The 13,168-nt window shown below is 42.6% G+C and overlaps 1 protein-coding gene across 12 annotated transcripts in view; it reads left to right on the forward strand.

Moving 5' to 3' along the window:
- The window catches only part of DLEC1 (DLEC1 cilia and flagella associated protein), a 102,767-nt gene that overhangs the window by 10,269 nt on the left and 79,330 nt on the right, over positions 1 to 13,168 (forward strand). For all 12 annotated transcript variants that reach the window (XM_029244137.1, XM_029244141.1, XM_029244145.1 and 9 more), the window contains 2 exons: positions 1,980 to 2,492; positions 3,518 to 3,668. In XM_029244137.1, the coding sequence (XP_029099970.1) occupies positions 2,121 to 2,492; positions 3,518 to 3,668 (523 nt within the window). In that variant the 5' untranslated portion in view covers positions 1,980 to 2,120. The remainder of the gene's footprint in view (positions 1 to 1,979; positions 2,493 to 3,517; positions 3,669 to 13,168) is intronic.

Genomic DNA, 13,168 nt, shown 5'->3' on the forward strand with positions numbered 1-13,168 from the left:
GAGGGTGCCAGGCCCAACCACGAGAAGCAGAAGTGGCCCAGGTCTGCAGGCAAGCATCCTGGGCCTCATCTCAGGAAGTGGGCTTCGGGCTGTAGGGCACACAGACTCACCCCAGCAGTAAAAAGAGGATGTTTATACCACCTGTGAGCAGAAGCCATGCTCTGGCAAGGATGGCAGTCACTGTGATGTCAAGCTGCTGCCTTGGACAAGTGCAGGCCTCTCCCCATCTCAGTGGATGATCTCATCACCCACCTGATCCCACACACAGGATATGTGGCAGTCATTCTTGGCCCCTTTTCTCTCTCACTCCCATTATCCATAAGCGAGTCTTGTCAATTCTACCCTTTAGCTCTGTCTCCAATCAATTCCTCTCACTTGAATCCCAGCGCCCTTCACCTCTTTCCTAACCCCTGCGCGAGTTTCCCAATTGAGCTCCCTGATGCCTCTTGCCTCCCCCCAGTCTGCTGTCTCACAGCAACGAGAGTGATCTCAGTAGAACATACAGCTGACCACCACACACCCAGCTTCAGACCCTTGACGGCCCTCCTACTGTCCTCAGAATAAAGTTTAAATTCCTTAATGTTGCCTACAAACCCATTTATGATCTGGCCCTTGCCTAGCAGTTTCCTCAACTCCCTGAGTTCCACCCCTGAACTTCTTTCATTTCCTCCCATTTGCAGTGCTCTTTCCCAGCTTTAGCACAATGGGGTCCCTCTGCATGGAGTGCCCTTTTTCTTTCTCCCCTGGCTTACTCCTACTCATTCTTTTTTTTTTTTTTTCACTTAAAAAATGGAAGTATAATTTATATACAGTAAAATTCACCCTTTATGGTGTACAGTTCTGTGAGTTTCGACAAATCCATACAGTTTTGTGACCACCACCACAATCAAGATGTAGAACAGTTCCATCACCCCAAGAAATTCCCTCATGCTCCTTTGGAGCCAACACTAGCTCCCATCACCAGCTCCTGATAACCACTGATCTGTTTTCTGGTTTGCATTTTCTATAAACAGATATCCTCTAAATGGAATCATTCATTATGTATATGTAACCCTTTGAGAATGGTTTCTTTTATCCAGCATAATGCATTTGACATTCATCTGTGCTGTCGTGTGTATCACTAGTCTGTTTCATCTTTATTGCTGCGAGTATGCTGTATATAGATGTACCACAATTTATTTATCTTTTTATCAGTAGAAAGGACATTTGGGTTTTTTCCAGTTTTGGGAGATGATGAATAAAGCTGCTCATACAGGGCTTTGTAGGCACAAACATTCTCATTTCACTTGGAATAACACCTAGTTGTGTGAGTGATGTATGTGTTACTTTTTAAGAAACTGACAAACTGTTTTTCAAAGCTGCTATAATGGTTTGTATTCCTGTTGCGATACATGAGAAGGTGCTGTACATCCTTACCCGCACTCACGTGGTTCGTTCACCTGTTTGTTCGTTCACCTGTTTGTTCGTTCATTCAACTTCTTGACATTCTACTAAGTGTGTAGTGGTATTGCACTGTAGTTTTAATTTCCACTTCCTTGATGGCTAATGACGGTGAGTCTATTCATTCTTCTAAATCTCTGCTTGGTCTTCACTTCTGCCAAAAACCCACTGTACTCGCTTTCTTTGTAGACTGGTTAAGTTCCTGTCCTTTGTGGTTCCATGACAACAAACAGTTTCTCCACCTTGACCGTAGCCCACTAAACTGCAATTGTTTTCCTGTTGTCGCCTTGCTCAACACTCTGGTCACACACACACACACACACACACACACGCTTGTGAGCTCCGCCTTCCTTTGGTATCTCTAGCTCCTAGCACAGACCTGAAACAGAATCTTTATACAATAAATATTAAATGAACGAATTAATAAACGCTGAACAAATTAGAGAATAGGCAGATGAAAGTAAGTAGGAAGAAGCTTTGGCAATGAGACGGGCCTGGCTGTGCCAATTAACTCTTTCTCTGTCGGTCCCCACGCTAAGGTCCTTCGCTCAGTAAAGGCAACACGGCCGTGCGAACGTTTATGAGGATGACGACTCGACAGCGCCCTTTAACAGACGCAAAGCGGAAGAGGTGGGCCGGAAGTGGAAGTGCGGCAGAGAGTTAGCGGCGTCTCAGTTGCCATGGAGACTGGAAGGGGAGAGCAGCAGTCTGCAGAGTCTGAGTCCTACGCCTTCGCTGAGGAGACGTGGACGCCAACCACGCGTCCGACCCGGATCCGCAGCCCCAGCCAGTCCTCCCTCGCCTACTCCGAGTCTTTCTACCAGCCAGGTAGTCGGCCCCGCCGCGTCTCGCCGCTCACGCTCCGGCCGCTCCCCGAGCCGCACCTGCGCCCCACCTCGCTGCGCACCCAAGACATCTCTTACTTGCTCACCGGCGTCTTTCAAAACTTGTATACCGCCGAGGTGATTGGCGAGGAGGTGAGTGCGAGTTTGATCAAGGCCCGCGGCAGCGAGGATGCTCGGCACGAGGAGTTCGTGGACCAGCTGCAGCAGGTAACACGGCCCCGGCGTCCCGCGCGCTTCTCCGCGTGCTCACCCGAGGCGCGGCGGCGTCACCGCGTCTGCGGCCGTGCGGGCGACCCAGGGCGCGACTCAGCCACTCGACAAGAGTCAGCCCCTGTTGGGTGCCAGGCACTGGGGATGCAGATGGAAAAGAGCAGACCAAGTCCATGCCGCCGTATATCCGACATTCTAGTGGGAGGACACTCTACACACGCGCTTAGGCGAATACACACATTCTACACACATAACGGCATATATCTCTAGCACCTATCTTTATTTCCCTACACGCATACACACGTTATATATTACACATATAAATGAAACGACGAGGGCAGAAAGCTGAATAGTTGTTCCCCGGAGATGATAAAGTCACGTCCGCTTTGGGGTGCCTGCCCTTGTGTAAGAAACCACGATCTTAATCGAGGCATTCATGCCCAGATTTTAGGAAGCATGCCCAGGCTCTAACAGCAACTCTGCTTCCTTATCTGTATAAGGAGGAAAGTAGCTGACTTGAGTCCTTTCTGCTGAGGCTGACTGCTAAGCAGGCCATACTGCCCACAGCCCCCTTCAAGGAGTCTCAGCTGTGTGCTTTCAAGCAGCTGAGATCAACTCTGAAGGGGCTGACAGCTGGAGGCTCTCAGCTGACTATGCTCCCTGCAGCCAGGTAGCAAGTCCTTCCTTGAAGGGGGTCTGGGTGACACAACCCTTTGTCTGCCACAGGTGGTGTGTTAACTCATATTTGGTATTTCAGAGGTTAGATGGCAGCTCTCTTTATTGTGAAGCCAGTAGTCAGGAGATGGGGTTTCAGACTTGGTTCTGTAATTGACTTTACTATGAAAGCTTTAAGCCACTTCCTTCTGTGGGTCTCGGAGTTCAGATCTGTCTAGTTAGACCAGATGGTCTCTGCAGTCCTGTGACTGTTCCGTGCCTCACGGGAAGCCCTGATGCTGGGGTGGGATTCAATAAAGCTGTGTGATCTCACCATATTTCTGTGCATCTGATCACCCACCTGCCAGATTCGGGAGCTCTATAAGCAGCGGCTGGATGAAGTTGAAATGTTGGAGAGACATATCATTCAGGCCCGCGCACGGGCCCTTGCGGAGAAAGAGCGGGCCATGCACCAGGCTGAAGTACAGGTCCTTGAGCCGTTCATCAAGATGCCTCCAGGTGTGTATGATGAGCTCCTCTATGCCCTTCACCCTGACTCCCCAGTTGTTAATGTATTACTGTGTTCGCTTCATTACCTCTCTGGTCTTTTTCTGAACATCTGGAGAGTGAGTTGCAGATATGTTGTTTTATTACCGCAGAACACTCCATTGTGCATGTCTCCAAAACAGGGACACTCGCCTACATAACCAGCACGCAACCCCCTAAGCCAGGAAATCAGCAATGGTGCAGCGTTAACCTCCACTTCCCAGATGGCATGCAGGTTTCACCTGCTGTCCCACAGTGTCCCTTTCTCCTCTTTGGTCTAGGATCCTGTCTAGGAAGTCATGTTACATGTCATTGTCATGTCTCATTTTCAGAATTTTCATTTGGCACAGTTCTTTGAACTTTTCCTGTCTTTCGTGTTCTTGACTGTTGGGTTTTTCCTCAATTTTTAAAAATTATGGTAAACCACACATAACATAAAATTTACCCTCTTAACCATTTTTAAGCATACAGTTCAGTGGTATTAAATACGTTCATAATCTTGTACAAACATCATCACCATCCATCTCCATAACTCTTTTCATCTTGTAAAACTGAAACTCTATGCCCATGAAACAATAACTTCCCATTCCCTGCCTTGCCCCAGCCCCTGGCAACCACCATTCTACTTTCTGTCTCTGTAAAAATTTTTTTAAAGTTACTATTTCTGACCATTTATTTAACTTAATTAATTAATTTATTTACTTTTGGCTGCGTTGGGTCTTTGTTGCTGCACGCAGGCTTTCTCTAGTTTTGGCGAGCGGGAGCTACTCCTCGTTGTGGTGCACGGGCTTCTCATTGAGGTGGCTTTCTCGTTATGGAGCATGGGCCCTAGGAGTGCGGGCTTCAGTAGTTGTGGTGCACAGGCTTCGGTAGTTGTGGCTCACCAGCTCTAGAGCGCAGGCTCAGTAGTTGTAGTGCATGGGCTTAGTTGCTCCGCGGCATTTGGGATCTTCCTGGACCAGGGCTCGAACCCGTGTCCCCTGCATTGGCAGGCGGATTCTTAACCACTGCACCACCAGGGAAGTCCCTATAATTTTTTTTCTTAATTTAAGATTTTTTTCTGATGTGGACCATTTTTAAAGTCTTTATTGAATTTTTTACAATATTGCTTCTGTGTTATGTCTTAGTTATTTGGCCGAGAGGCATATGGGATCTCAGCTCCCTGACCAGGGATCAAACCTGCACGCCCTGCATTGGAAGGTCAAGTCTTAACCACTGGACTGCCAGGGAAGTCCCTTGTCTCTATAATTTTGACTACTCTAAGTACCTCATATAAGTGAAATCATACTGTATTTGTCTTTTTGCAACTGGCTTATTTCACTTAGCATAATGTCCTCAGGGTTCATCCATGTTGTAGCCTATGTCAGAATTTCCTTCCTTATAGGCTGAATAATATTCCATTGTAGGTACATACCACATTTTGCTTTTCCATTCATCAGTTGATGAACTCTTGGGTTGCTTCCTGGTGTTAGCTGTTCTGAATAATGCTGCTCTGAACATGGTCATACAAATATCTCTTTGAGACCCTGCTTTCAGTTCTTTGGGGTTTATACCCAGAAGTGGAATTGCTAGATCTTATAGTAGTTCTATTTTTAATATTTTGAGGAATCACCGTACTGTTTTCCACAGTGCCTGTGTCATTTTTACATGCCCACCAACAGTGCTCGAGGATTCCCATTTCTCTACATCCTCACCAACTCTATGTTCTGGTTTTTCAGTGTGTGGTTTTTGTTTTTTGTTTTTGAGTGTAGCCATCCCGATGGGTGTGAGGTGATAGCTCACTGTGGTTTTGATTTGCATTTCCCTGATTATTAGTGATGTTGAGTGTCTTTTCATATGCTTATTTGCCATTTGTGTATCTTCTTTGGAGAAATATCTTTTCAAGCCCATTTTTAAAAAATTTTTTACTGGGGTATAGTTGATTTACAATGTTGTGTTAGTTTTAAGTGTACAACAAAATGAATCTGTTATACAAATACATATATCCACTCTTTTGTAGAATCTTTTCCCATATAGGCCGTTACAGAGTATTAGTAGAGTTCCCCGTGCTATACATTAGGTCCTTATTAGTTATCTATTTTATATATAGTAGTGTGTATATGTCAATCCCAATCTCCCACTTTATCCCTCTCCCCTTACCCCCCAGTAACCATAAGTTTATTTCCTATATTTATAACTCTATTTCTGTTTTGTAGATAAGTTCATTTGTAATCTTCTTTTAGATTCCACTTATAAATGATGTCATATGATATTTGTCTTTCTCTTTCTGACTTACTTCACTCAGTATGACAGTCTCTAGGTCCATCCATGTTGCTGCAAATAGCATTATTTTGTCCTTTTTTATGCCTGAGTAATATTCCATTGCATATATATACCACATCTTCTTTATCCATTCCTCTGTGAATGGACATTTAGGTTGCTTCCATGTCCTGGCTATTGTAAATAGAGCTGCAGTGAGCATTGGGTGTGCATATATTTTCGAATTATGGTCTTCTCTGGATATATGCCCAGGAGTGGGATTGCTGGATCATATGGTAGGTCTATTTTTAGTTTTTTAAGGAATTTCCATACTGTTCTCCATAGTGCCTGTACCAGTTTACATTCCCACTAACAGTGTAGGAGGGTTCCCTTTTCTCTACACCCTCTCCAGCATTTATTGTTTGTAGATTTTTTGATGATGGCCATTCTGACCAGCGTGAGGTGATACTTCATTATAGTTCTGATTTGTATTTCTCTAATAGTTAGTGATGTTGAGCACCTTTTCATGTGCTTTTTAACCATCTGTATATTTTCTTTGGAGAAATGTCTGTTTAGATGGCCCACCCATTTTTTTTTTTGGTACGTGGGCCTTTCACTGCCGAGGCCTCTCCCGTCGCGGAGCACAGGCTCTGTACGCGCAGGCTCAGCAGCCATGGCTCATGGGCCCAGCCACTCTGTGGCATGTGGGATCCTCCCAGACCGGGGCACAAACCCGTGTCCCCTGCATCGGCAGGTGGACTCCCATCCACTGTGCCACCAGGGAAGCCCCCACCCAATTTTTGATTGGGTTGTTTGCTTTTTTTGATATTGAGCTGCATAAACTGTTTGTATATTTTGGAGATTAATCCCTTGGCAGTTGCGTCATTTGAAAATATTTTCTCCCATTCTGAGGGTTGTCTTCGTTTTGTTTATGGTTGCTTCCTTTGCTGTGCAAAAGCTTCTAAGTTTAATTAGGTCCCATTTGTTTATTTTTGTTTTTATTTTCATTACTCTAGGAGGTGGATGAAAAAGATCTTGCTGCGATTTGTGTCAAAGAGTGTTCTGTCTATGTTTTCCTCTAAGAGTTTTATAGTATCTGGCCTTTAGGTCTTTAATCCATTTTGAGTTTATTTTTGTGTATGGTGTTAGGGTGTGTTCTGATTTCATTCTTTTACGTGTAGCTGTCCATTTTTTCCAGCACCATTTATTGAAGAGACTGTCTTTTCTCCATTGTATATTCTTGCCTCCTTTGTCCTAGATTAGATGACCATAGTTGCGTGGGTTTATCTCTGGATTTTCTATCCTGTTCCATTGATCTGTATTTGTTTTTGTGCCAGTACCATACTGTTTTGATGACTGTGGCTTTGTAGTATAGTCTGAAGTCAGGGAGCCTGATTCCTCCCCTCCATTTTTCTTTCTCAAGATTGCTTTGACTATTCATGGTCTTTTGTGTTTCCATACAAATTGGAAAGGTTTTTGTTCTAATTCTGTGAAAAATGCTGTTGGTAATTTGATAGGGATTGCATTGAATCTGTAGATTGATTTGGGTATTATAGTCATTTTGACAGTATTGATTCCTCCAATCCAAGAACATGGTATATCTCTCCATCTTTGTGTCATCTTAATTTCTTTCATCAGTATCTAATAGTTTTCTGAGTATAGTTCTTTTGCCTCCTTAGGTAGGTTTATTCCTAGGTATTTTATTCTTTTTTTTTTTTGGCTGTGTCTGGGTCTTCATTGCTGTGCATGGGCTTTCTCTAGTAGCAGCAAGCAGGGGCTACTCTTCAGTGCAGTGCACAGGCTTCTCATTGTGGTGGCTTCTCTTGTCGCAGAGCACAGGCTCTAGGTGTGAGGGCTTCAGTAGTTGCGGCACATGGGCCCTAGAGTGTGCAGGCTTCAGTAGTTGTGGTGCGTGGGCTCTAGAGGGCAGGCTCAGTAGTCGTGGCACACAAGTTTAGTTGCTCGGCAGCATGTGGGATCTTCCCGGACCAGGGATCAAACCTGTGTCCCCTGCACTGGCAGGCATAATCTTAACCACTGTACCACCAGGGAAGGCCCATATTCAAGCCCATTTTTAATCGATTGTTTTGTTGTTGTTGAGTTTTAGGAATTCTCTATATATCCTCATTATTAATCCCTTATCAGATACATGATTTGCAAATATTTTCTCTTGTTCTGTGGGTTGCATTTTTACTCTGTTGGTAGTGTCTTTTGATGCACAATTTTTATTTTTCATGAAGTCCAGTTTGTCTATTTTTATTTTGTTGCCTGTGCCTTTGGTGTCATATCCAAGAAATCATTGCCAGATACAGTGAAATCACTGCCAAATCCAATGTTGTGAAGTGTTGGCCTTGTATTTTCTCCTAAGAGTTTTATTGTTTTAGGTCTTGCATTTAGGTCTTTAATTAATTTTGAGTTAATTTTTTTGTATATAGTATTACAAAAGCGTCCAACTTCATTCTGTTGTGTGAAGATATCCAGTTTTCCTAGCATTGCTTATTGAAAAGACCGTCCTTTCTCTATTGAATGGTCTTGACACTGTTGTCAAAAATCATTTGACCGTATGTATGAGAGTTTATTTCTGGGCTTTCTGTTCTATTCCATTGATTTCTATGTCCATCTTTATGCCAGTACTATGTTGTTCTTATTATTGTAGCTTTCTTATAAGCTTTGAAATTAGGAATTGTGAATCCTCCAGCTTTGTTCATTTTCAAGATTGTTTTGGCTGTTGTTTTTGGCTGTTTGTTCCTTGAGATTCCATAATGAACTTTGGGATGGGTTTTACTATTTCTGTAACAAAAAAACATCCTTGGGATTTTGATAGAGATTTCATTGAATCTGTGTATTGATTTGGATAGTATTGACATTTTAACAATATTAAGTCTTCTAATCCATGAACATCTAATGTGTTTCCATTTATTTATGTCTTCTTTCATTTTTTTCAGCAATGTTTTGTACTTTGTATTGTACAAGTCTTTGATCTCCTTGGTTAACTCTCAAGTATTTTATTCTTTTTGATGCTATTATAAATGGGATTTTCATAATTTCCTTTTCAGATTGTTCATTTTTAGCATATAGAAATGCATCTGATTTTTGTGTGTTGACTTTATGTACTACTTAGCTGAATTCACTTGTTAGTTCTGACAGTTTTTTTGTGTGTGTGAAATCTTTAGGGTTTTCTATATATAAGATCATATCTGCAAACAGTAATAATTTTGCTTCTTCCTTTCCAGTTTGGATGCCTTTTATTTCTTTTTCTTGCCTAATTGCTCTGATTAGAACTTCCAGTACTGTGGTGGCTAGAAATGGTGAAAGCAGACATTCTTGCCTTATTCCTGATCATAGAGGAAAAGCTTTAAGTCTTTCACCACTGAGTGTGATGTTTGCTGTGGGTTTTCATCTATGCTTTTCATTATGTTGAAATAGTTTCCTTTTATTCTAGTTTTTTAGTGTTTTTTTAATCATGAAAGGGTGCTGAATTTTTTCAAAAATTTTTCTGCATCAGTTGAGATGATCACATGATTTTTCCCCTTTCATTCTGTTAATGTGGTGTATTACATTGATTAATTTTTGTATTTTGAACCATCCTTGCATTCCAGGAATAGATCTCACTTGGTCATGATGAACTATCCTTTCAATATGCTACTGAATTCAGTTTGCTAGTATTTTGTGAGGATTTTTGGATCAGTATTCATAAGGGATATAGTTTTCTTGTAGTGCCTTTGTCTGGTTTTATATCAGGGTAATGCTGGCCTCTTGAATGAGATAAGAAGTGTTCCCTCCTTTTCAGTTTTTTGTGAAAATTTTGAGGATTGGTATGTATTCTTTAAATGTTTAGTAGAACTCACCAGTGAAGCCATCGGTTCAGGGCTTTTCTTTGTTGGGAAATTTTTGTTTTATTATTGATTCAGTCCCTTTACTAGTTATAAGTCAACTCAGATTTTCTGTTTTTTCATGATTTAGTCTTGGTAGGCTTAGTGTTTCTAGGAATTTGTCCATTTTATCTAGGTTATCCAATGTGTTAGTGTGCAGTTCCTGGTATTCACTTATAATCCTTTTTATTTCTGTAGAATCAGTAGTAATATCCCCACTTTCATTTCTGATTTTAGTCTTTTGAGTCTTCTCTCTTTTTTCTTAGTTGATGTAGCTAAAAGTTTGTCAATTTTGTTGATCTTTTCAAAGAACCAACTTTTGGGTTCATTGATTTTCTCTATTGTTTTTCTGTTCTCTACTTTGTTAATCTGTGCTCTAATCTTTATTATTTCTTTCCTTCTTTCTAATAGCTTTAGGTTTAGTTTGTTCTTTTTCTAGCTCCTTAAGTCCTAAAGTTAGGTTACTGATCTAAGATCTTTCTTGTTTTATGTAAGTGTTTATAGCTCTAAAATTCCTCCTTAGCACTGCTTTTTTGGTGTCCCATAAGTTTTGGTATGTTGTGTTTTCATTTTCATTTGTCTCTAAGTATTTTCTAATTTTATTTGTGATTTCTTCTTTGGTTCATTGACTGTTTAAAAATGTGTTGCTTGAAGTTTTGGGACAGGTTTGTTTTTTTAATTTTCCAACCAAGTTGAGAGGCAAGTTGATCTTACATAAAGCACTACAACACGTAGTAACCATGTGATTTTGAGCAAACCACATGATTTTTCTAGGTCTGTTTTCTCACCTACAAAATAAGGAGGTTGGACTGTCAGGGTGAATGGGTGAATTCAGGGTGAATGATAGTTGATCCTTGCTTTCATCACTTTCTAGCTCATCACCGTGCCTTTTTTCTTTCCTAAGAAAGATGTCACACCCCTTTCCTCTTCTCTTCTATTGTCCCTCCCTCCTTCCCTATCAAGGTACAGGCAAAGCTGGAGATTAGGCTGAGATCCAGAGTTTCCTAGAGAGTAACAGAGTGGCTTAGAAAGGGAAACCTGACTCTGGCCTCTTAATCCTGCATTTGGTGACTAAGGGGACTTAGGATGGTGACACGTCTCTTGCTGGGAGCATACATTTACCCAGTTTTCATAGTGCCTAGAATGTGTATGTCTAGTTGTACACGATTGTCTTTTCCTATTTTGGAGTGGTCAGACGTTTTATTTTTGTTCAGAATTATCAAGTTTTAGACAAACTTGCAAAACTGTGCTTTTATTAAGTGACTTTTTTTGAATAAACTCTTTGGTATTCTGGAAAAAAAAGGTGTTGCCTATTTTCTACAGTTTAGTGAATTTTCCAGTTTTGTTTCTTTTTTTTTTTTTTTTTTGTGGTACGCGGGCCTCTCACTGTTGTGGCCTCTCTCATTGCGGAGCACAGGCTTCCGACACGCAGGCTCAGCGGCCATGGCTCATGGGCCCAGCCGCTCTGCGGCACATGGGATCTTCCTGGACTAGGGCATGAACCCGTGTCCCCTGCATCGGCAGGCGGACTCTCAACCACTGCGCCACCAGTGAAGCCCCATTTTTTAAAAAATTAATTAATTTATTTTTGGCTGCATTGGGTCTTCGTTGCTGTGCACGGGCTTTCTCTAGTTGCGGCAAGCGGGGGCTACTCTTCGTCACGGTGTGCAGGCTTGTCATTGCAGTGGCTTCTCTTGCTGTGGAGCATGGGCTCTAGGCACGTGAGCTTCAGTAGTTGTGGCTCGCGGGCTCTAGAGCGTAGGCTCAGTAGTTGTGGAGCACGGACTTAGTTGCTCCGCAGCATGTGAGATCTTCCTCGATCAGGGCTCTTACCCATGTCCCCCGCATTGGCGGGTGGATTCTTAACCGCTGCACCACCAGGGAAGCCGCTTCATTATTTTGATGTTCTGCCATTAGGTGTGTAAATGTTTATACTTATTGTATCTTCTTGCTCTGTTGAATCTTTTATTACTATATAATGTCCTTCCTTGTTTCTTGTAGTTTTTTTTTAAATAAATTAATTTTTGGCTGCATTGGGTCTTCGTTGCTGTGTGTGGGCTTTCTTTAGTTGCATTGAGCGGGGGCTACTCTTTGTTGCGGTGTGTGGGCTTCTCATTGCGGTGGCTTCTCTTGTCGCGGAGCATGGGCTCTAGGCATGTGGGCTTCCACAGTTGTGGCACACGGGCTCAGTAGTGGTGGTTTGCAGGCTCTAGGGCGCAGGCTCGGTAGTTGTGGCGCACGGGCTTAGTTGCTCTGCGGCATGTGGGATCTTCCCGGACCAGGGCTTGAACCCGTGTCTCCTGCATTGGCAGGTGGATTCTTAACCACTGCACCACCACAGAAGCCCTTTGTAACCTACTTTGATTTAAAGTCTACTTTGATATTAGTACAGCCACTTCTGTTCTCTTCTTTTTTTTTTAAATATATTTATTTATTTATTTTTATTTTTGGCTGCATTGGGTCTTCGTTGCTGCCCATGGGCTTTCTCTAGTTGCAGGGAGCGGGGGCTACTCTTCGTTGTGGTGTGTGGGCTTCTCATTGCAGTGGTTTCTCTTGTTGCGGAGCACGGGCTCTAGGTGCACAGACTTCAGTAGTTTTGGCACGCGGGCTCTAGAGCACAGGCTCAGTAGCTGTGGCGCACGGGCTTAGTTGCTCCATGGCATGTGGGATCTTCCCGGACCAGGGCTTGAACCTGTGTCCCCTTCATTGGCAGGATTCCTAACCACTGCACCACCAGGGAGGTCCCTGTTCTCTTCTGGTTACTATTTGCATGGAATATCTTTTTTCATCTTTTCACTTTCAATCTAGTTGAGTCTTTGGATCTAAAATGAGTCTCTTGTAGACAGCATCTATTTGGATCATGCGTTTTTACCTATTCTGCCAATCTCTGTCTTTTGACTGGAGAGTTTAATCCATGTACATTTAAAGTAATTACTGATAAGGAGGAATTTCTGTCACTTTGCTATTTTTTTTCTATATGCCATGTACCTCTTTTGTCCCTCATCTCCTGCATTACTGTCTTCTTTTGTATTTAGTCAATTTTTGTAGTGAAATGTTTAAATTCCTTTTTTATTTCCTTTTGGTTATATTCTATAGCTATTTTCTTTGTTGTTACCATAGGGGTGACATTTAACAACCAAAAATTATAACACTCTACTTTGAATTTTTTTTTTTTTTTTTTTTTTTTTTTTTGTGGTACACGGGCCTCTCACTGTTGTGGCCTCTCCCGTTGTGGAGCACAGGCTCCAGACGCTCAGGCTCAGTGGCCATGGCTCACGGGCCTAGCCACTCTGCAGCATGTGGGATCTTCCCGGACCAGGGCACGAACCCGTGACCCCTGCATCGGCAGGCAGACTCTCAACC

The sequence above is a fragment of the Monodon monoceros genome, unplaced genomic scaffold (genome assembly GCF_005190385.1).
Source record: "Monodon monoceros isolate NGI ecotype Baffin Bay Population unplaced genomic scaffold, NGI_Narwhal_1 Super_Scaffold_3, whole genome shotgun sequence".
In the NCBI taxonomy this organism is placed as follows: Eukaryota; Metazoa; Chordata; class Mammalia; order Artiodactyla; family Monodontidae; genus Monodon; species Monodon monoceros.